Below are 24,405 nucleotides of genomic sequence, written 5' to 3'. Positions count from 1 at the left end.
AAGGACCCGCCACAGAATTGCCGCCAAAGACCCGGAGCGCGGAAGGACCCCCCGCGCCGAATTGCCGCCGAGGGTGGCAAAATGCTGCCCCCCCAAATCCTGGTGCCCTAGGCAACCGTCTAGGTCGCCTAAATGGAAGCGCCGGCCCTAGTTACCCCATTGATATTGTAATTTGGCCCAAAGGACGTATCACTGATAATTCAAAATATATTTGCATTCAAGGGTTAGATGATACAATAGCACTAGCCTGTCACCTTTGGAGTGCTTCAGGTTCCAATCCCAGAGGGTTCTATTGTGAGCTGCCCAACTCCATTACACAGGCTATCCACGGGTTTCTGTGAGGGGAAGAGCAGCGCCTCTAGGCCACTAGTCCCTGTCCCATCAAGTGGAAAGAGAATGTGCAGGCAGGGACAAAGTGTGTTCACTTCACCCTCTCCAACACATTGATAGGCACAACTAAGCTGGTGCAGAGCCGGAAGAAAGTCGTTCCAGGACAAGGGTCGTGACTCACAATTCAGTTCCTGCTCTGGACGGTGCAACTATGCTTTGCCCTCACTCTGGGCAGATTGGAAGATTACAGTCTAGCCCATATTGGGTCACAAGTAAAAGTGCATATGGTGGTCTCATACAGACCCCATTCATTCGTAACACAAAATCACACCATCATTGCTAGTTTCTGCTTGAGGGGCCCAGGACTCATAGGGAGGTTTGAAGATCAGGATTGAGCTGCAGTGGCAAAGCTGGGTGAATGAAGAACCTGGTTTAAACTAGTGTGAAGATGAGTCACTTTTCATAAGCACCAATTTCACTCACAAACTAAAACAAAGGGGAAAAAACCCTTCTTGCACACACTTTATAACATCCTAACACCTTGTTTATAACAACAGTAATTATAATAGAATTTAACTTGTAACAAGTATTATGTATTAGTTTGTTCATGTTCATATCAAACTGTTGAATACTCAGGAGGCAGGTATGAACATGAAGTCTTTCTATGCTCTCTTGTACACTGTAAGTCAGTAACCAATTCATGATCTAATTTCACCCAGCAGCAGGATCCTTTAGCCAGGGTAGCAATAGCAAGACTGCCTCTTGATCCTGACTAAGGTTAAGGAGGAAGCATGACTGGTACAAGAGGGGAGGGATAGCTCAGTGGTTTGAGCATTGACCTGCTGCTAAACCCAGGGTTGTGAGCCCAATCCTTGAAGGGGCCACTTAGGGATGTGGGGCAAAATTGGTTCTGCTAGTGAAGGCAGTGGGCTGGACTCAATAACCTTTCAAGGTCCCTTCCAGCTCTATGAGATAGGTATATATTATATTATTATTTAAGTTTGAGACTCAATGAAATGCAGCATCCATGAGGATAATATTTCAACTTTTCAACTCACTGATCAAGCTTTAAATTTGGAAAATAGCAGGACAGTAGCCATTATTTACCCACTAGTATTGATTCTTTGTCTTCTGGGTGCTCATATGCTTATGGCTACACACACAGATATCACCTGGCCTCATGGTTGAACAGCTTTGTCATTCTGTTTGGCTAACAAAATCTTTTTGTTCACTAATGACATTTAACAACTTACACTTAGCATTGTCAATGCTAAACACAAACTTTCCCATAATAACTCCTCTCCAAAATTGCTCTAAGCTGAAAGTCCAAACCACCGCTTTTAAAAAGACTGGGGCTTTAGCCCCGTAATGAAATTCTCATGCTGACCCTTCACTGTGTGATATGCTAATTTACTAATTGGCAGGGTTGGGTGTTCTCTCACCCCCCCTCCCCCGCCGCCCTTTAATTCAACCTAAGACTTCACTCCTGGCATATTAAATCCAAAAATAATTGAACATCTTCCTGACCATCCCATGTTTTATTGGGAAACCCCCCCAACCCCCCTCTATATGTATAACAAGCATGCTGATCAAGAAGAGATGAGTACATTCTCTCTTCCTATTGGCAAGATTCCCAAGGAATCAGAAGGAATCAACTTCTTCGCCGAAATCCTTGCCAAAGCAAAACCATAATCTTGTGGTGAAATCCATCCTTTTTCCCAGCCTTTCAGCTAGCTAAACCCCATGTCAGCCTAATTTATTGTTTATTTGTTAGTTTGAACTGGTACAAACACTGCTACATAGCAACATGATGATTTATTTGTGGCTGCTACTGTTCCTCCTTCCTTTACCCTCTCACAAACTTCCACCCTGCTATCTTGCCAGAGTTAAGAACAGGGTTGTGGCAAGGCATCTCCTCCATCTCGGGAGGCTCAGTGCTTCCCTCTCTGATGGTGGGACGCTGGAGTAAGTCAGTCCCACCCTGGTCAGTGTTTATTCTCCCATTTGGGGGTTTATTTCCCAATATTTTCCAGGCAAGCCTCCGGAGTGCCCCTCTGCCAAACAAAACAAAACAAAACAAAACATAAAAGAAACCAGTTCCAACACAAAACAAAGGGGAATACCTTTCCCTAGTGTCACCCAAACGGTGGTGGCCTTGTTATTGTTCCTGGGGTGCCAGGCCTTTTCCTAAATAGGCAATCTCTTACATAGCGTCCCCTGTACAGAGAAGAGCAGCCATCTACCCTGGAGAAGCCTTTCTCCCTGCTGCCACTAGCCCTGCAGCACCTGGTCTCTCCTCCCATCTCTCATGGGAGGAAAAGTTTTTCAAGGTCTCAGGCAGCCCTTAATTGGACTCAGGTGTCCCTAATTGACTGGAGGTAACCCATTTTCAGCTTATAGGGAAAACAGTCTTTATCATTTTATGGCTAGTATACCTGTCTTCCACCACTCTCTTACAGCTGTCCAGCCTTTGTAACACTGTGTGATCCTCCTAGAGCACTAGTGCTCAAACTTTTGCACTGGTGACCCCTTTCACATAGGAAGCCTCTGAGTGAGACCTCCCTATAAATTAAAAACACTTTTAATATATTTAACACTATTATAAATGCTGGAGGCAAAGCAGGGTTTGGGGTGGAGACTAACAGCTCGTGACCCCCCATGTAATAACCTCGCGACCCCCTGAGGGGTCCCAATCTCCAGTTTGAGAACCCCTGTCCTAGAGGATAGCTCTGCACATATAGATCTTGTCTACACTAAGACATTTTGGCTAAGAGTTGTCACTGTTGTTACCACCAGTTCTGCTGTGGTAGCACAACCAGTGCAGACATGGTGCTGACAAAAAGTGGCATTTTAAGCACCAGGTCACATAGATCTGCTCTTAATAAAGTTAAATGTCATACAATAGCGCTCCCAATGTTGCTGCCACCAATGGAACTGAACAGGTGGTCGTGACGGTGTGAAATGTCAGCAACATGAGCCAAATCCTATCTTCAAACACTTCACTTCAAATCCTATCCAAGCTTTGCTATTGATTTCAATAGAAGAAGGGCTGGGCCTCAAACACTTTCATCTTTCAGAGTATGAAAAAATTCTAATATGGATTAAACCGAACTACTACTATATAAAAGGAGTTTAACAAAATCAAAAGGTGAGATGATTCTAGACTAAAAACAATGCCCACAAACACTAGTACTGTAAATGCCTTCGTCATCTGTAAACTGACGATTTCACAGATGGAGTTAAAACATGGTACTTGAATGATTAATTTCATACTTAAGCAGCATTGCTCTGAGCAACATTTCATTTTTCAAATCTCCATCTCTCTTGTCACGCAGGGCATTGGGGACTTGATGGGCAAAACTGGACACACTTTAGCGTGTATTTACATCATTTGAAATTAAGGCACAGATATGAGATTCTTAATGGAAGATTATTTACCCAACATGATTTTTAGTGTAGCTCTTTTGTTAAATATTGTACTACAGAGCCTTACACAGCAGTCATGTATGCTATCTTGATTTTTCAGATACTTTCGGGGCATGTTACACATTATAGGCCATGATCTTGATTTTCTGTGCCTTTCAATGCTGGCCCTTTATTTTTTTAAAAAATAACCAAAAACGAATTCACTCATTGCATACAGACTTGTGTATTTCATATATGTGTGTTATTGTGATGTGTGGTTAATTTCCTGTGTGGGCTTCATTACTGACATCTACTTTAAACTGTAATCTCATTGGTGCAAGAAGAGCTCAATTCTGATCTTACTTACACCCTGTTTGATACTAGTGTAACTGAGGCCGGGTCTACATGTAAAACTTAGGTTGACCTAGTGTCAGTGCTCAGGGATGTGAGAAATCCACACACCCTAGCATTATAGTTAGGTCAACCTAACCCCCAATGTAGACACAGCTTGGTCAACAGAAGAATGCTTTCGTGGATCTAGCTATCATCGCTCGGGGAAGTGGAGTGGAAAAACTCCGTCCATTGATGTAATCTGCATCACCACTACAGGGTTTCAGCAGCGTGGCTGTAGCATGGTAGTGTAGACATGGCCTGAGATCACACTCATTTTTCACTTCTCCTTCCCGTTAGCATCCCCTTCTCTTGGCACACTAGTCCTGGGGCAAATACTGAGGGATGCCTTACCTGCTTTATTCCTCAATAGGGGAATTCTGCACCAACCTGATTCTAAAGGAAAGTCAGGTAGGCACATAAGGGAGCACAGAGAGGCTCCCCAACACCCTCTGCAGCTCCCCATACCCTTCACTAGTCATGGATTGACTCTGATCACTCTTCACCCCCATACATACGCACTAACATTCCCAAAAGGACTCTTCAAAGCAGTCTGTGTAGGAATGACAGAGGAGCCCACGACTGCTGAGAAGGGGGTTACAGTGAACCCTGCAAGAGTTAGTTGGTGGGAGTGGAGCTCATTAGAAAGGCCAGGGAGTTTTGTTCTGTCTCGTCATTTGCCTGCCCACTATAGACTTGGGGCAATACTTTAATTTGGTGCATGATACTGATCCCTGCTTTGGGTCTAGGCCTCTCACCTGCCTATCTTTCTATCAGTTTTCACAGCAAGTTGCAACAGGGGGGAGGGATAGCTCAGTGGTTTGTGCATTGGCCTGCTAAACCCAGGGTTGTGAGCTCAATCCTTGAGGGGGCCACTTAAGGATCTGGGGTAAAATCAGTACTTGGTCCTGCTATTGAAGGCAGGGAGCTGGACTCAATAACCTTTCAGGGTCCCTTCCAGTTCTATGAGATACATATATTATTATTATTATTATATAACAGGTGATGACATGCTCAGTAAACCACACTCTAGCGGTGCTGCTTTGAAGAAAGCTATGTGTGAACCTCTCCACTCTGCAGAGTAGTGTGCTAAGTTACATTAAGAGTGCTGGAGGTCTACACGTGACCACAGGTGCTCACTTTCACCACTCCTCCTCTAAAAGTACCAAGTTGATAGCCTCTGTTGATGGTGCCAATGTACATTCTTCAGCTGAGGAGCAAAGGGCTCACTGCAGACATTAATGAATATATTTATCAATATACAGACCACATTCTACTATACTGAATATGGTTTACACACTCATTTAAAGATAGAGTAGGATTCATGTAAACATTGGGCCAAATTTTCAAAATGTGTACTCTATACACTTCTAATTGATGCCCACTTTAAGGCCTTTTTACACTTCCAGAATGGTGTAAAGTAGCCTTAGTTTAAATGAGAAAGAGAACCCCAAACTGTAGATCTTCAAAGCCAGCGTATACATTTAACTAATTAATTAGTTAGATGCAAAATTAGCCTTTTGTCCACACATTTCTCTGACTTGTGTAAGCAATCGTGGTAACTGCCCATAAAACCGCAGATGCCATTTTAAAAAATATGCGCCCTATTAATAATTTATGCAGAGTGTAAACAAAGGCCGAAGGAAGTTCCTGCAAGTATATCTGAAATAACTGAGAACAAACTATAATAGAGTTAGAACAACTTACAGGAAAATCAAACAGCGCAGTATTAATGAATTGTCTGGACCCAGATTCTCGGCTAGTGGAAATGGGCCAGCTCCATTGAGTTCAAAGGAATTGAACGGATAACTTGACCATAAGGGAAGTTTCTTCCTAATCTGAATCAGATAATATGTTTCTAAGACATTAATAACCACATTCATAAATATCTAGAAAGAGAGACTCACACATCAGCTGGCATAAAGTGTCATAGTTCCATTGAAATCAATAAAGCTACACCAAGATATGCCAGCTAGGAATCTGGCCCTTTGTGTTCACACAGTCAACGACAACATTATGTACACAGGTAGTTTAGAAATACCAGACTACAAAAATACTACTATTAACTTCCTGAATTCCCACTAAGTGGAGGTCATGCTATTGAATTAGCACAAATCAGGTACTTAGCCAACTAATGTGTGGGATTTATTTGCAATTAATTCCGAGCACCAAGCTGGGGGTTGAGTAAATGCCCCTTTAAAATTGGGCCCAGTATTTTATCTTTATTTTATTTTTAAAAATTTTGTAGTCCAATCCTGAAGTTAAAATACCCATAGAAAGAGGAAGAATGGAAGCTTTCAGGGCTGGGCCTATCATGAGTGGCACATATGCAGTTTTACATCCATTTTGTGTACTAAAATCATGTCACTGTTTTCAAATCAAATGTATAATTAAGTATGTGTGTTATTTTGTCACTTGGAAGAGGATTTTAAGTTATAAGGAAGCTACTTTTAAACAGTTTGTGGAAAGTCCACAAACCCTAGTGTTCACCTAAACTCCTCTTAGAATCTAAAACACCATCACAGGGTATGTGTCTTCATTGTTTGTACAGTGTATTCCATAATGGGACCTCAACCCTGATTGGAGCTTTCAGGTGCTACAGTAATATAATTTAAAAAAATAAAATCAAGAAATTCATAGTTATGATTACCAATCAAGTGTACATTAGTAGTTTTTGATGGGGCAGATTCTCGCATGTGGCCAAAATCTACTTGGCGCAGCAAGGGGCCATCAGGGAACTGGTTATGTCTCCCTGATTCTTTGCTCAGCTCTGCCTTAGCCCTTCCCCATACTTCGCTCAAGGCTGCTCTAATTTAGGAATGTTGCTAGTGATCCACAAGGGACCATTCAGCAGCTGGGTATAGCCAGAGTGTTTGTGCTACAAAGTCAACTACACTAGCTCTGTGCCCACAGAAGACTCACATGTGCTGGGGCAGTTGCTAAAAGATGCAAATGGTTTCCACTCCATTTGCGCTACTGCCTATGCAGGGTGGGGAGCACTTGGTATTTGTTCAGTGAATCTGAGTATTCCTGGACTCTCCAGCCTTGCCCTTGACCCTCTCCATGTTTATCACTGAAACAACCTGAACAGTAAGGTTGATGGAGTCCTTAGAGAAGACAGTTTAGCCACACACTGTGTGAGAACCTCCTTTGTAGATGCCCCACATGCTGTTCTTGCCTCAATGCACAGCAAAACTACCCAACTTATGCTTCCTAGATAGCCTTTCACACCACTAGGAAGGCAGGATTCACCACTCACTGTCATTGAGTGACATTTATCTCCCATGTGCAGCATTCTGCTTTTATTTGTTGATCATTTTTATACTTAACTTTTTTTCAAGGTTAGTAAAGCACAAATTTCTCAATAAGGGGGATCAACATGCCATGTTTATATAATCCAAGTGCTAAAAAAAGTAGCTGAAAATTTCTTAACTCTTGAAAAACACTAAGGTTTTTTTCGCATTTGAATAAAATAAAAAAGCTTAATGATTTTTCCTCAAACTTTTCAAAAACATGCGTTTCCTGGTTGAGGAAACACATCAGAAATTCCAACTCTAAGGTTGTTTGGGGGAGAAGTTACAAAACAACTGAAATTAGGGGCTTGCAATAAAAATGCTTTCTCAGCCACAATTATAAGATTATGCAATGCTATAACAGACTGTCCAGTATTACCCAATGCCCTCAGTTACCCAACATCTAAAATTTACTAAGACTAAATATGTGATGTAGGGTGAGATGCCACATTTCAAATAAAAAAAGGTCCTTTAATATAAAATAAAGCATAAGGATTAATTAAAAGGAACATGGAAAAGAGTGTGCAAATCTTAATTCCCCTACTGCACTAAATGACCATAAAAAGCCCCAAAAATACCACCAAACCATGGATATATCATCCTACTTTGCACATTTTCATTCGCAAAGGCAGCTGACAAGGAAACAGCAGCCTGTTAAGGTTATTCTTGGGAGTTTAAACTAGCGAGGCATGACATAAAGATTAGTACATTAACAAAATTCTTACAGTACATCTCCCCCAAGAACAACACTGGACATTATGTTCTGAGGATAGCACATCAGTTAATAATATGGTATTTGTCTTTGTTTCATCTTAATGTACCTTGGTGAACAGATAGTATATCAGCTCTTGTAATGTTAGCTGCCATCCAGGCAAATGTTTCCTGGTATGACATTTCAAATTAAAAATGCAGAAGCTTTTGTCTCAGATGCTTGCCTAGCTGGATTTTCTTACCTTTGGTTCCATTGAAATGAAGCTGTGGGTACCTCTACTTGAGAGAACTGACCTTTTAATTGTTTTACTATGATAGAAGTGGTAATAATCCTTCAGTGCTCCAATCTGTTGGGAGGAAGAGACAGGGGAGAAGGAGAGAAAGAGAGAGATTTAATTTATGAAAAGCAGTTTTCTGTTTTTCATTTTTTAAAGGACTATAAATTATGCAATTTCCTGCTGTGCTGAAACGTTACTTGAACCCCAGTGATCATCTTTCAAAAGAAGGACATATGATATGAAATGGATGGAGTGTCCTTGAGGCAGCAACTGCAAAACCAACTATTATAATTGAGCTGCTTAGCTTGTCTGTATCTACCTTTTTTAATGTTTAATTTATATGCAGCATTTTAAGTAATTCTATACCAATCTATATCCAAACTGTCTTCACATGGCAAGTATAAAAATCATCAAATAGCTATATGGTTATTAAAAAGCATTCCATCTAGTTTGCTCAAGGAAATGTACTATAAAATGCAGAATAGGTTATTTATGTCATTAACTTACCCCAAAAAAGTCCTAAGCATCATACCATTCACAAGGAATATAAATATATGATTTTGGGGGGAAAGAGAGGAGTAATGTCAGAACTCTTAATCAATTACTAGAAGTGCTTATTCAAGTTATGAGAAGTCAAAATGGGCAACTTCTAAATAACAGAATTCAAATTACTTTGTATCCACCACTTCAGTATAGTCTGGCAATGTTGTCAGTTTTACCCAGCACCAATCTTTGTAATAAATTTTAAATCATTAACACCTGTTTTATAATGGATAGCCACACTTTTAAGACATTACTTACACACATCCACACACACCCAACATCTTTGACCCAATGGAAAATGCTTCTCCTAAGCATTTTAAAATTTGGCCTTCAAAAGAATGTCATAATAGTTGTAAATCTTATAGAAAGATCCTTTATTTGAATGAACAGTGTTCAGATCTCTCGCTCTCTTTTTTTGTTTGTTTGTTTATTTTTAACAATATTTATTAAAATTGTAAACACTCAAATGACCTTAGAAAGCAAATTTGGCTTAGTTTTGAAAACAAGTCTGAATGAAATCACAAAAGATGGTGGAAGAATAGTTATCTAACCTCATGGATTCTGTGTTTTGAATTAATAGCCCCTAATAAAGACAAGTATACAGGAAATAACTCAAGAGTTCAACCTCTAAGGTTCTAGGAGAACTGGCAGGAAAACACAATAGGGCTCCAAGGATCTGTTTTTAGGATTCATGAAGACTAAAGTCTCTGGCTCTGTGCTGCCTACAGGACAATGCAGAACACTTCATCATCTCCTAGCCCCTGTCCTGATGCTCGCAATGCCAGAAACAAGGCTAGGGTGCTTTAAACTAATCAGTGGTGCCAGATCTAGTCCTCACCCCAGCATTGGCAGCATTCAAACTTTACCAGTTTGTGCCAGGTCTCGGCCCATTTATGAAGATTTATGAGGTTCTGCTATATGTTTGTTTGATGCAGGAGCCTGGGGATTTCTTGTTTGTTTATTGCTTTAATTGCATTTTTTGCATATTCACTAAACCACAACACTAAACGCAACTTTAATCGTCTATGGCCTCCCTCTCATTAGTGTGGATTAATGAGCCTCTACTGTAACTCCTTGTTTACACACACACACACAATGCAGTCACAAAGCAAGTAGGTCTATATTTCACCATTGCACAGAACTGCACACACAGAATCTGTCATATTTATTTGGGGGAGAAGGAGGGGGAAGGGACAGGGAGAAAACCTGGACTGTTTTATGCCACATACATTTTCAGATTACCCAGTGCTCTATGTGTCTGCATTGCATTTGTCTGTTAACCTACAGCGGTAGGCTGTGGCTAACTACTGTGTGGGTCAAGAGAGCAGGGGGCTGGCAACAACTGTACTCCTAGAATTCCCCTGAGTTAGCAGTACTGGCCACTCGTAAAGAGGTGAGGTGGAGATGAGGACATCGTCCCCAACACATACACATCAACCAGCAGGGTTGACTGATCATAGAGGGAAGCACGTGCTGCATCCACTGGAAATGGGGAAGCAGTGGGGCTGCTCCCCTTGTGTGCTGGGGTGCTCCCCAGGCATTGTGTATACTGCCTCTGAATCCTTCCCAGGATAGGCTTGCACTAATGAGGCACAACTGAGCTCTTAGAGCAGGGGTGGCCAACCTGAGCCTGAGAAGGAGCCAGAATTTACCAATGTACATTGCAAAAAAAATACATCAGTAGCCCCCCCATCAGCTCCCCACCGCCCCGCTCCCAGCGCCTCCCGCCCACCAGCAGCCCTGTCAATCAGCGCCTTCCCTTCCCTCCCCATCAGCTGTTGTGGCGTACAGAAGGCTCTGGGCGGGAGGGGGAGGAGTGAGGGCACGGCAGGCTCAGGGGAGGGGGTGGGAAGGAGTGGAGTGGGGCAGGGCCTATGGCTGAGCCAGGGGTTGAGCAGTGAGCACCCCCAGCACATTGGAAAGTTAGCGTCTGTAGCTCTAACCCCAGAGTCGGTGCCTATACAAGGAGCCGCATATTACCTTCTGAAGAGCCGCATGTGGCTCTGGAGCCACAGGTTGGCCACCCCTGTCCTAGAGGTAAGTGCTGTGAGGCTGGGCCATGTCTTCCAAGCACCATCACTTTTCAAATAATTATAACTACAGTTGTCAGAAATCCATAGCTTAGGTCAGGGGTTCTCAAAACAAAATTTTTAGTGGCCTCAGAGTGCGGCCACCAACTCTTGCTGCTGCCCGCACTGACAATTTTTCCTAAAATACTTAATTAACTTTAGGAAAAACAAATAAATATGCACATAGACATATCCAAATCATAGGAATTTATTTATGTAGGGTTTTATTTTTGCAGACTCAATAATAAAAATAATGGACAGCTGTTTCTACTCTTTACTGGATCTAAACAGACTAGAAACACAGATAAGGTGCTTTGCATTTTCTGGTCTTTTTTGTTGTTTTTTCTTTTGCTTTTTTGGTTGTGTTTTTAAAAGACTTGCTGGCTATTAAGTCTGCTGCTGTGAAAAGTGATATTTGTATGTTAATACCACTTTTCACAGCCTCCCAGCTAGCTACTAAGGCTATGTCTACACTTCAGACCTTACAGCAGCATGGCAGCGCTGCTGTAAGGTCTCCCATGTAGCCGCTCCATGTCAACAGGAGAGAGCTCTCCTGTAGGCATAATTAACCCATCCCTAATGAGCGGCAGTGGCTATGCTGGTGGGAGAGTGTCTCCCGCTGACATACTGCTGTCCACACCGGCACTTCTGTCTGTGAAACTTTTGTCGGTCGGGGGGTATTTTGTTCACACCTCTGACTGACAAAAGAGCTAATGTAGACATAATCTTAATCTGCTGTGAAATACAAATATCACTTTTCACAGCAGACTTACTCAACCCGGGCATGCCAGGATACAAATTAAGTCCTGAATGGTGAGGTAGGTAGGGAGGCAGTGGGGCTGGGGTGATAGGAGGAATGGATGGGGGCCTGGGTGATGGGAGAAGGGGGTTAGCCCGGGGCCAGAGCCCACTGCCACATGGCCAGGGGCCGGGACTGGAGCCCACCGCTGTGTGGCTGGGGGACAGACCCTGAAGCCCTGAGCCCAGAGACAGACCCCAGAGTCTGGAGATAGAACCCGAAGCCCTGCAGCTGGAGCCTGCTGCCTGCCACCCCTGGGCTGAAGCCTGACCCCGCCACCCCTGGGAAGGTGGGGAACTGGCTGCTTGCTCCTCCGGTGTGTGTGTCTCCAGAGGGGGCTAGGCTCAACTCCTCCTAGAGGCGCTGAGGGAGGGGCCACTGCTTCCTTCCCTTCCCCTCCCCCCCATCACCCAGGAGGCTGTGGCTGCAAGAAAAGCCCCTAGTGGCCACATGCGGCCATGGTGGCCACATTTGAGAAACACTAGATTAGGTTCATAAATACTAGTGGGATCAAAGAAGCCCAAATCTTGGAAATGGAATTTTATTCCTATTCAGCGAGAGCCAGTGCCTTCTCATAGTAAAGCAGTAGTGTATTATAAATTTTATTACCCTCTTTTACCTTAAAGGGAATTTCCTTAGAGCCTCCAAATCCTTGGACCATAGGGAACCACATGTACATGCAAACAAATACATATATCCCTGCTATGATTAGGATGTCTTGCCTGCTTTATTACAGATAAGAATTTGAGTGAACTTTGAAGAAGTTAACCAACGCACTGTCATTACTGTGTAACAACAGCAAAACCTCTGCTTTAGTTCTTGAAATATATTTTCCCTAAGGCAGCTTTAACTTTGAAAGTAGCATAAGGATAACTCAGGATACAGTGACTCAGTTCCTCTACCTAACTGAACCTTGGAGTGTCCTCAGAAACCTTGTGACGAATGATAAACGCCATATTGAGTGCATTACATACATTCACCAGACTGTTCTATATGACTAGGTTCACCAACAACTGAACATTTCCATTTATCCTGTATAGCAGCACCTCAGCAGGGCTGACAAAGTTACTTGCCGGTTTGATAATGGGAAATAGGAAACGTTTTCTGGTGGGGAGGGACTTATCCATCAGTTTCCATAGAATTTAAAGTTTGATTTAGACGAGAAGTTTCTACTCCTTCTGGTTGCAAACATAACCTTCCGCCTGTGAGCCGAATGAGATCTGCGATGCGCTGTAGACTGCCTGAATCTGTAGACAGACATCCTTAGACCAGAGTTTCCTTGGCAGTTGCAGGGGAATTGGGAGGGAAGAGAGGATTCTCCACCGTACAAATTCTGCCTCAGTAACAGAGACAACTGACAGTCCCTGCAACCAGGGGAGTGCAGAAACTGGTATCTCTGTGCAGCCTTGGGCACACAAATCACTAGGGCTGTGCAGAGGATGGAAGTTCTCTTTCACAAAGGATTTGGGGATTTTGAAATTTGGCTTTGTTCCAAATTGGAGCAAAAATTGAAAATTTCAAAATTCTTTGAAGGAAACATTCTGGATAAGGTTTCAGGTCATTCACAACATATTCTTTTGATTTCAACTTTTTAAAGATTTTGTAGTAATTTTTAATTATAATTGTATATTATATAAATTATACATAAGGAGGCATGGAGGAGTTCCCTCCCACACTGGCCCCTCCACAGGCATGGAGGAGTTCCCTCCCACACTGGCCCCTCCACAGGCTGAACTCACCAAGAGAAAACAGGCTTCACAATGCTAAACAACAGTGCAGTCTTTGCCCCCTCCCTGTGTACTGGGGAACCTGGGAAGGCATTGCATATCATGCAGGTCCTGACTTTGTCCTTAGCCCTCCTAGGGCGGAGTGAAGCTGTGCAGTGCTACTTACTCAGTGGCACGTACAATTTGCACAATCCAGCCACATAGCAATGGAGAGGTATGAACTGCCCAAGGCGTAAATCCTGTCTCCAGCTCACATTCCAAGCAGGCAGACCATGCAGTAGGGAATTTCTTTCCTACAAACCACTCTTCAATAGTGACTCACACTGTAGCCGCTTCTCCAGTGCCAAAAGTAGGCTCTGTGCTTCTTGCCTTCTATCACCTTGGTGAGATGTTACTGATAGTTCTGCACAGTGGTGGATCCACCAGACCAGGGCAGGAATAGCAGCCCTGGATGGGCTGCGGAGCTGCCAGGAAATTTGACTGTAGAATAAGATATGGATTAATTACCCAAAGCTGCCACCTACTTCTTCAAACAAAGCCCATTTACTCCAGTTTTGTACTGAGGAAGGGGAATCTCACCCATGATGTGTTATTTAGTAAACATTCTACAAGGTATTAGGCCCCATGTCATTTTCCCATAGATGCTTCAGCACGGTAAGTTTAAAGAGTGACTTGCTTTCAGTTTTGTACAGTTTCAGGCACTAAAAAGCTGGCCAATTAGTAAAGAACTTAAATAGAAGAGACAGAGACGATCACAGCTGCAGGAAACTAATCAAGCTGAAATTCCAACAATGACAAGCAGGCCTCTTTCCAAATATGTCAGCTCCCTGCCACTCCCATTGGTTTTGCAGCCCAGCCTCCTGCTCCTGAGGAGTAAATGAGTTTTTTGAATTATTTCAGTCAGCCATGATTAAAACAACAACAAAACTACCCTGTTCCTGACATTGCTGGGTGCTCTGGTCTTGTTCTGCACTGAAGCAGCAAGTTAAAACCATTGCGGCAGTCAGTCAGCTTAAAATAGGCAGAGGCTGCTATTTTGTCTTTATACTTAAGGCCCTGGCTACACTACAAACTTTGGTCGACAAGTTAAATCGGCATAAAGCCACTGCAGTTAGTATATCGCTTGTGCATGTGCAACTGCCACCGTCCTGCACACTCTTTTGGAAAGTTTTGGCAATGCATGTTGGAACTGAAACGAGTCATGCAGGGGTGACTGAGAACAAGGGGTCAACTTCATAGCTTGCAACAGTTTCCATCCCATAATGTCATCTATATCCCATAATTTTCATGCCTTTTTTAAAAAATCCCACGAACCTGCACAGCCCTCCTCACTGTCCATCATCTCTGACAAAAGCATGGAGCCTGAACAGCTCTGCACTGTTGTCATAAGTGTTACAAGCACACTTAAGCAAGATCCTCCGTATTTGCAGAGCTGCAAGAAGAACTGAATGAGCGGGGAACATGATGATTTCTCGGAGGGCAGATTGCTGTGGGACACAGCGAGAACCAATTCACAGTTGTTGGTGGAGTTCAAGGAGCCGCTGCAGATGACGGAGCACTGCTTCTGGGCCTGAGAAACAAGCACCGACTGGTGGGATCGCATTGTAATACAGGCTCGCGATGATGAGCAGTGGCTTCAGAACTTACGGATGCACATGGTCACATTCCTGGGTCTGTGTGACAAGCTTGCCCAGTCCTCCAGCGCAGGGACACCAAAATGAGAACTGCACTCTCAGTGGAGAAGCAATTGGTGATAACACTGTGGAAACGTGCAACGCCGGATTGCTGCTGGTCAGTGGAAATCATTTTGGAGCTGGAAAATCCAATGTGGGGACCATTGTCATGCAGATATGCAGGGTCATTAATCATCTCCTCATACACAGGACTGTGACTCTTGGCAATGTGCAGGACGTAGTGGATGGATTTGCAGCAATGGGGTTCCCAAACTGCGATGGAGTGATAGACGGCACGCATATCCTTATTTTAGCGCCAGACCATCTTGCTACAGAGTCCATCAACAGAAAGAGCTATTTTTCTATGGTTATGCAAGCACTGGTGGATCACTGGGGACACTTCACTGAGTGTTGGCTGGTCCGGGAAGATGCATAACGCTCGCATCTTTAAGAACACAGGACTGTTCGGAACGCTGTAAAAAGGGACTTTTTCCCCTGACTGGTGGATTACCATTGGCAATGTTGAAATGCCAGTAGTGATCCTGAGGGGCTGAGTCTATTCCTTGCTCCTGTGGCTCATGAAGCCATACACAAGCCACCTTGAGAGCAGCAAGGAAAAATTTAACTACCAGCTCAGCTGGTGCAGAATGACAGTAGAATGCACTTTTGGTAGATTGAAGGGACACTGGCATTGTTTACTCATGACAGTGGATCTCAGTGAAAAAAACATCTCAAGGGTTATAGCTCCCTGCTCTGTCCTGCATAAAATCTGTGAGGCAGATGGCGAACAGTAGCTGCGAGGGTGGAGAGTAGAGGTGGCAGTCTGCTGAGTTTGAACAGCTAGACACAAAGGCTATTATAAGAGCTCAGTGCGGAGCTATACAGCTCAGGGAGGCTGTGAAAGTGCACATTAACAGTGAGCCACAGTAATGCACTGTGGAGTACTGTTCTCTACCTGGACCTGCTGTTTTGGGACCCTTTAGGAATTTTGCGGTGCTTGCTGCACAGTTATGATTATCACACAATGTTTGTCACTGATCCTATGAGTTGTGTCACACTGTGCAGTAACAAGTAATTGGTTGCTTTCAGGACTTGTAGGCACTCCGTAGCATATGTTATGAACGAATAAAAATTATTTTCCCAATAACAGAATTTTATTCAGTAACAAAATCAATGCGTAGAAAAATCTGTGAAATTTAAACACAAATACAGTAAACACTTAATACATTAATGGAACAGAACTTAACAAGGGGAAAGAACATTCATGTCTACTTTTATCTACATATACAGCAACCGTTGCTCTATCACGTCAGTATATGTGAAGCTATGATTGTCCTTCATGTCCCCCGGGGTGGAGTGGTGGGGTAGGGATGCAGCCTCTGATGCTACATGGAATGTTTGGGTGGGGGGAAGTTGGGAGGTACTGTAATGGAGTTCTCCATGATTGCAAAGAGAGGTGAGCCCACAAGAGTCCACCCATAGGTCCACAAGAGTCTGCAGCATCTGTGTTTTCTGCCAGAGAAACTCCATTGTGTCCTGGTGCATCTCCTTCTCTTCTTGCCGGGACTCCTGGGCCTTTCTCCTGTCTTTCCTACTCCAGGCTGTCTGCAGTATTCACCCTCCAGGCCCTTTGCTCATGGTCTGATGCAGCACTGGCTTGCAAGATCTCACTGAACATGTCATCCCAAGTCCTCTTCTTTCTCCTTCTTATCTGGCTCGGGCATTCCATGGCTGTGGACGCGGGACCCTTCAAGGCTTCAAAGGCAGCAGCTGCAGATAAAACACACAGAGGTACCGTTGTCGGTATAGTCACAATGGAAAGCAAAAGTGAAGATTCAGAACTCCCTTCCCTTGCTCTCCTGAGGTTTTAAACAAAACATGCCTCTTGACACTTCTGCTTCAGTGTGCTTGTGCATTGTGCCACTCTCGGCACCAGCCATGGTGAGTGTGGCCCACCAGGGATGAGGGAAATGAGGAAGAAATTGTTCAGTTGCATAAAACTATGACTATAGGGCAAAGACACTGAATACTGGCACCATTTTCCACAGAAGGGTAACAAAGGCAGAGAGAGAACAGCTGCTACTGGCATCCCAAAGCTGCCAGGACCCACATGCTGCTAGCTTGTCTACTGCAATGGTGCCATCCCTAGAAACCTTCAGGAAAGGATTGCTGAGTACCTCCATGAAAGTTTCATTGAGATCTCTCAGGAGGATTCAAGAGACAGTGCTGTGTACATAAACAAACTGCTCCGCATGGCTCCTCTTTGCCTAACTCCACAGGGGAATGAAGAGCAGATAACAATGCTGCCTCTTTTTGTTGTACTTCTTCTAGTATGAGTAAATTAATTAAAAGTTGATAGTTGCGTCCTGTTAACTTGGGGGCGCCATCACTATAATGGGAAATAAATGTATATGCTTACCCGAGGATGCTTCCCCTGCATCAGGCTTGCCCATGCTCGACTGCCGGGACTGACTGGTCTGCAGTGGAGTCTCAAAGAGGTCCTGGCTTGTGCCATAGCTGGATCCCCCGGTCATGTATTTCCCCATCCTCCGCCTCGCTGTTCACACCACTGGCCTGTGACTCCAGCTCCTCAAAGGTATCCATGGTGGTCTGCAGGGTGGCAGTGTGGTCTCTGCCAAGTATGGCATGCTGCTTTTTGTAAAAGCGGCAGATCTGTTGCTCAGCACCAGGTTGACTGTTTGCCTCCTTGGCCTTCTGATATGCCTAACACAGTTCCTTTGTTTTCATGTGGCATGGCTGCTGATCCCTGTCACATCCCTTCTCCTGCATCCCCCATGCAATCTGCTCATAGTTGTCCATGTTTCTTTGGCTGGTCTGTAGCTATGCTTGCACAGCCTCTTCTCTCCTCAGGCCCAGGAGATCCAATATCTCCTGTTTGCTCCAAGCTGGCGCATATCTGGAGTGAGTAGCTGGCATTGTCAGCTGAGCAGTAGCACACAACAATAGAGAGCTAGCTGCAAGGTGTGCTCACCAAGCTAGACGATCAGGAAACGGCATTTCAAAAATTCACAGGGCTTTAAAGGGGAGGGGAGCCTTCAGTCTCCAGGACCCCCAGGGAAGTGGAGTTCACGATTGTCAGTGTTGGGCATTGTAGGACAGCTGTTGGAAGACTGTTAGGGTAAATCTAAGTAACTACACTCTACACAATCTACACTCTACAGTGTCTACACTCTTGCTACATTGACCTCAGTATATTGGCCATGGCTACCCACTGCTTGGATAGGTGGTGTTACTGCCTTACCGTAACAGGGCACTTACATCGGCGGGAGACAAATTTAAGTATAGAAACATGTGCAGCTAGGTCGACACAAGACAGCTTATGTCTATCTAACTTTGTAATACAGTCCAGGCCTAATAGTTGGGCTCAACTGGTATTCTCACATGCCAATGCATATCTCTTCCCTATTCCTTTTTCCCTTCAGGCTAGCACTGCAGTCTGGTAGGGGACAAATATGTTTACACAACATTTCCAAAATTTGTGCCTCTGAATGGTGACATTCCTCAGAATAACAGCTCAGTATCTGCCAAAGATCAGAGTTTGACTTCAATGGCATTCCTGGAAACTCCATTACTGAAGTATGCAGATACTATGGTAATGAGCCCTTCCTCCATCCCCACAAAATGCTAATATAAAATAAAATAAAATACATAGAAAAATAAAGGCCAAGATTTTAAAAAGTGGCTAGTAATTTTGGGTTCCTCAGTTTTTGGGTGCCCGATTTGAGACACCTTAAAGGTATCTGATTTTCAAAGCATGGGTGCTTAGCACTGTCTGATCCTCTCCTGGTATTCAACGCATCCTCCCAGATCTAGTGGTGGCCTGTCAGAGACAGGAGTGGAAAGAGTGGCAGTTCTTGGAGTGCAGAGTCTCCCTCTGTTTTTTCATCATTTATGCTGTAGTCTGAGGTAATGTCTTCACTGCTAAAAGAGGTGTGCTTTTTTACCTCAGAGTAACTATTCAGTGTGAGCTACCCCAAAGTGAAAACACAGTTGAAAACAAGGCATTTTAGTTTTATCCTGAGAGAAACTCATTAAGGGCAGGCCTATGCCATCGCCTGGGGTTGACATTGCTTCGTCTACTTCATGGTGAAATGAAAGTGCCTTGTCTTCACTGTGTTTTTACCTCAATACATTAGTTACTGAGAGGCAAAAAATATACTTTTTTTCAGTGAAGACAAGGCTGAGCAGCATAGTGGTCACTTCCCCTGCCCTTAACCCCCAGAGCAGTCTTGTATTCCCCCATGGGGGCTTGTACCGCAGTTTGGGAAACCAGTGATTTAGATATTTGTAATGGTTTGTGTTCCCTTAAAACATTTTTTCTCGGTCTCATAGGTTGAAATTAGGGATGGTCATAACTCTAATTCCAGACAAAAATAAAAGCTAATTGCCTTCCCCTCTCATATATAAAGCTTTGCTGTGAGTGAGTTTTCTTGATCAGTTTCTGAAAAGAACCTGATCCTCGAGACAAAGGAGTTCAGCCAACTAGTAACACAGACAGGTTGGTGATTCTCTTCTGAATTACTTGTGCATGAATAACACTAGGAAGATTAATTACTGCATCCTGCTGTTACAATAGGAAGATCGCTATTTCTGTTTTAAATAAATCAGCTTTACCCCCAAAACAGAGCAAGTCCTTTATCCTTGAAATTCCCTCTCTTCTTTTTTTTTTAAACAGAGAAAAATATAACACCTTATTGAAGTAATGTATGCCACTGCTGACTTCCTTTGCAGCCTTGGGCAATTTTCCACTGTATTTCAGCTATTTGCATGGAGAAATTTTGCCTGGGCATTTACATTGAACTGGAAAGGTACAATTTTGTTTTTCAATCAGTGGATGTCTAAAATGAAAAACGGAGCTATTAACATAAAATAGCTCTGCATTATGTTCTTTCACAGAAGAATGTTATTACTATTGTTTACATACTGCTGCATTTTGCTTTAAAAATCCCACAAAAACCTTAGCATGTTAAGTGCTTCAACAGAAAATCCAAAATAAACTCTCTAGACTTTTAACTTGTTATATGTGCTTTTGTTAACAGGACAAAATGAGCAACAATAACCCCAACTGCAATTTGAGTTCTTTGCATCTGTTCTATTTCAATATCAAGGCTGAGATTTTCAAAGTCACTGTTTTATGATTAATAGGAATTGAGCATTTAAATCCATTAAGAAGCTTTAAACATTTCATCCCAAAAATGTAATTAGAGCGTGGATATAGCACGTTAGAGAATATACAGTTTTAAAGAACTTCTAAAATAAAAAAATTAATTTATAATGGAAATTATTTACATGAGATTACATATTGCATTTTGTATACCACCTATATAATCAAAGTTTCTCTAATCTGTTCCCTATATAGGTCATATTCCAAAATATATTTACCAATACAAAGATATGTCAGCTTTCCTCTAGGCTATGCAGCAGACTAATAATTGATTAACTACCTTGAAAAAGCTCAAGGTACACAGGACAAAACTTTATGGATCAATAGATGATGCAAATACAAAAAGAATGTACAGTTATGCATTGAAAGAAATATTGCAAATGAACTTCTGTCTAGTGGGTCTCTCGTACATCAATGCTACCATGGAAACCATATTCAACATTTGAAATTACATGATGAAAGGAGAAGTGCTGAGACATTTAGCAACATGTAATGCTTTTGTATCATCAAAAGAAATAAAATGTTTTGATACTTAAGAGTGAGGTCTTACTACCCACTAATACAACTAAGTTTTAAGTGAACATCCTTTGCAAAAATGAGAAAAGATTCAATGATAAAAGAGGTCAGAATGTTCAGGGAACACTGTAATCTTTTAAAAGAAGGGTGACCTTTAAAAAGATCAGAAATGCATCAATAGTTTCATATTCATATGTGTTTAATCACAAAGAATTATTCATTAAAAGCACCCTTCTAAACAGGATGAACAATCCTTCAAAAGAGGATTGTGGCAGCTTTTTTGGATTATATATTTATTTAAATCCTGCGGATTTCAATCTGAAGTTGTTCTCTCCTTATAAATGAGGTTGGAGAGGAGGGGCGGTTAGCTGGTTGTTTTAAATAAAACTACTTAGAGATTTTAATTGACTACAGTTAATTGTATCCAGTGATACTTCTCTTGGAATGTGTTGAAGAAAATAATATTCATACTAGGCCAAATCTTGAGCACCTTATCCAGGGAAACTTCCAATAACGGTAATAGGAGATTGCCTGATTAAAGACTGAATGAAAGCTAAGGGTTAGCTTTCTATATTTGTCCCTTACATGAATGTGCAATGAAAAGAATGGCCCAAGGAGCCTTTCCAGTGTGACTCAAATAAGAGCTAGGGAAAACTGCAGTCCCTTCAGCACCCCAAAAGAAGATGAAGCATGGGACGGGATGGGCTCATGGCCTCACCTCCCTCTATCACAGCACGGGAAATGGGGATGTGCTGCACTTCAGGAAGGGGGAGGAAGAGCCAAGGGACTTTTTCTGAACATCTAAGGAAGAATGCCTGCTAATGTTTCCCTAGAAGCAATGTGACACCACACCACTTCAATGCAGGGCTGTACATTACAGGCCCAAGTAAAAACTGAGTAAGGACCTCAAAATTGGCCCTAACTGGAGTCAAGGATTGAATGAACAGTTGGCATTTTAAAGAACCAAACCAACAGAATTCCTAATGAATTTAACAGTGATATTTGGCCATCATGTTGATCATTCAAATACTCTAAATTAAAGGAAACTTGAATTCTGCCTTTTGAAGTACATAAAGAACACCACTCCTCCATCCATTTCCTTTCAAGGATTGAAAGAGAGGTTATGATTTTTATTAATATGTTAAAATAAGTGACTAAAAACTTAAGAAACACAGATACAGGATTTTTTTTCAGTTCTTCAACAGATGTCTTTGCATTAAAGAAGATCATTTTCAGATTTCTCATGTAAAGCTAGTTAATGTTATGATGCAGCATAGCCAGCCTAACCATCCCACAAAATGAAAACACAATTATGGACCCATTAATGAGAGTTTTATGAAGGGAGGGATTTACCTTTAGGTAAGTTAATGTCCCTGTCAAATAAAACAATGTAATGTTAAACTGATTATTCATGCCTCTCTTTGTTGAACCTGACTATTTACCTCATGGTATTTCCACAGGAACTACAAAATAAGTGCAGCAAATACTTTAATCCTTTTCCACAAAATAAAAAGACTTTACCTCTGATATTTGCAGTGATTTAAAGACTTAAAGACTTAATGATTTAAAGTTTTGTAATCATTATCCATGCAAGTTCAAGTGATAATGAATGCGGTTTGTACCTATAAAGAAGCTGTGGGGAAAATGATAATGTTTGTTTCTCTATAAAAGCTGTTGGGCAGAAAACAAATCTCTTTAACATTTCAAGAGGTTCACACAACTGCAGATTTTGTTCTAACCTTCCTCTCTTTTCTTTCTTTACTAACTCGCCAATTGATCATTTAAAAGCTGATATATGTCTTAGAATAATCTTCATTGCTGTTATTACTGAATTCTACCCCTATTTCATGTTGTGTTAGTGGAGAAATGCAAAAGGAGAATGAAAGAAAAGAAAATGAATATACATACTGTACCTTGAATGTTCCTTTAAGTACTTTACATCACTGACATATTCCATCTTTTATGACTATTCCAAACCCTAAGCATTATTGATGGGAGGGATTCATTTGGACTCTCATCAATATATTATAATAATTCTGGAAAATAATGAGGCTTTACAAGGTTTAGTCACTGTTATTTCAATCATGCCAATAGTATAAAGATAAGTTATTAAATAGGTTTTATGTTTTAATAAAACAGATTCATGGGAAAAACAGGCATTAATTTCCTTTGAAAATTGATCACAAAATGTTTAATAATATGAGCTAATCCTGAAAACCCTCACTCACCCACCTGAGCATTCCCACCAGGCGCAAGTCTCTTCTCATTTGCACCAAAGTAAATCAGAAGTAACTCTGTTGAAGTCAATTGAGTTAAACTGGTTTAAGTGAGAGAAGAATCTGTCAGTAAGGGTTTGCAGGATTGGGCACCAACTCAGATATAATGCTATGTTTCTGTTCATTTATTTTAATTTCAGCATAAAACTCACTAGTGCATTAATATCAGAAGATCTTATAACATTCAAAGTGACTGACGCATCAACATACAGTAGTCATGCTATTTCCACAAAACATCTAAAATTGCAGCAATAAACCTTTTCAGACTGCACTTTGCCTTACAAATCTGAACTCAGTTCTTATTGGCTATAGTAATTACGTTTTCATTTTATTGACTTTCACATCAGAATTTATTAAGTAATTTCCCCCTCCATCCTCACTACATTTTTTTTGAAGAATAATAAAGCTGTGACTCATGAGAATTACTGGGAATGAGTTTAGTTCATCTACGTGATGTGTGGCAGTATTAAATACCCATCATTCTAGTTCAATCAATCATTTTATCAGTGTAAACTGCCACAACAGTGAAACTGTAACATATTTCTTTGACTTTGTCCTGTATCAAAGTCTAATAATCTACCACTCTGCACAACAAGCTTAACAGAGCATGAATAAAGGTCAAACCATCCCAGATCCAGATATTTCAGTGATAATATGCACATGCCTAATTTGATCAATGCAAGATCCTTATAAAGGCACTACTATATCCTATTGAAAAACTGAGGCCTAATCCCACAACCCTTATTCACATGAGCAATCCTTACTCATGCAAGTAGTCCCATTGACTTCGATAGAACTACTTATGCAAGGACTACTCATGTTCCAGCACAGAGTCCTATAGATAGATATTAAAATTCAATACTTGTTAGTAAGAAAACACTTGTAATTGGCAGGACCTAGAGACAAGCTTCAAGAAAAATATCAGATCCCATAGCATGCACACCTAATAAGAAAGGAAATGTCAGAAACGTGCTACCAGTTTAAATGGTGTTTGGCAAAACAAAATCTGGATTATGCCAAATCATGGAGCTGCTGGTTCTAGGTATAATCAGGTAGGAATCTACTGTCTATTTAATCTAGTTATGTCAAGTCAGAAATAACAGGAAAAAATTACATCCTCCATAATTCAGACAGTTAGGTCGCCATCCTGCTCCCACTCATCATAGTGTCATATGGACTACTAGAGCTCAATCCAACTTTCAGTTAAATC

At 42.0% G+C, this 24,405-nt stretch overlaps 1 protein-coding gene across 4 annotated transcripts in view; it reads right to left on the bottom strand.

The window, feature by feature from the left end:
* The window catches only part of PCSK5 (proprotein convertase subtilisin/kexin type 5), a 296,986-nt gene that overhangs the window by 256,281 nt on the left and 16,300 nt on the right, over positions 1-24,405 (bottom strand). For 3 of the 4 annotated variants that reach the window (XM_005297736.4, XM_024105417.3, XM_042850577.2), the window contains exon 2: positions 8,372-8,476. The exons of the other annotated variant lie outside the window; for it this stretch is intronic. In XM_005297736.4, coding sequence (XP_005297793.2) covers positions 8,372-8,476 — 105 coding nt within the window. The remainder of the gene's footprint in view (positions 1-8,371; positions 8,477-24,405) is intronic. 4 annotated transcript variants of the gene reach the window in all.

The sequence above is a fragment of the Chrysemys picta genome, chromosome 6 (genome assembly GCF_011386835.1).
Source record: "Chrysemys picta bellii isolate R12L10 chromosome 6, ASM1138683v2, whole genome shotgun sequence".
In the NCBI taxonomy this organism is placed as follows: Eukaryota; Metazoa; Chordata; order Testudines; family Emydidae; genus Chrysemys; species Chrysemys picta.
The sequence above is the reverse complement of the archived record's forward strand: the minus strand, read 5'-3'. Positions and strand labels throughout refer to the sequence as shown.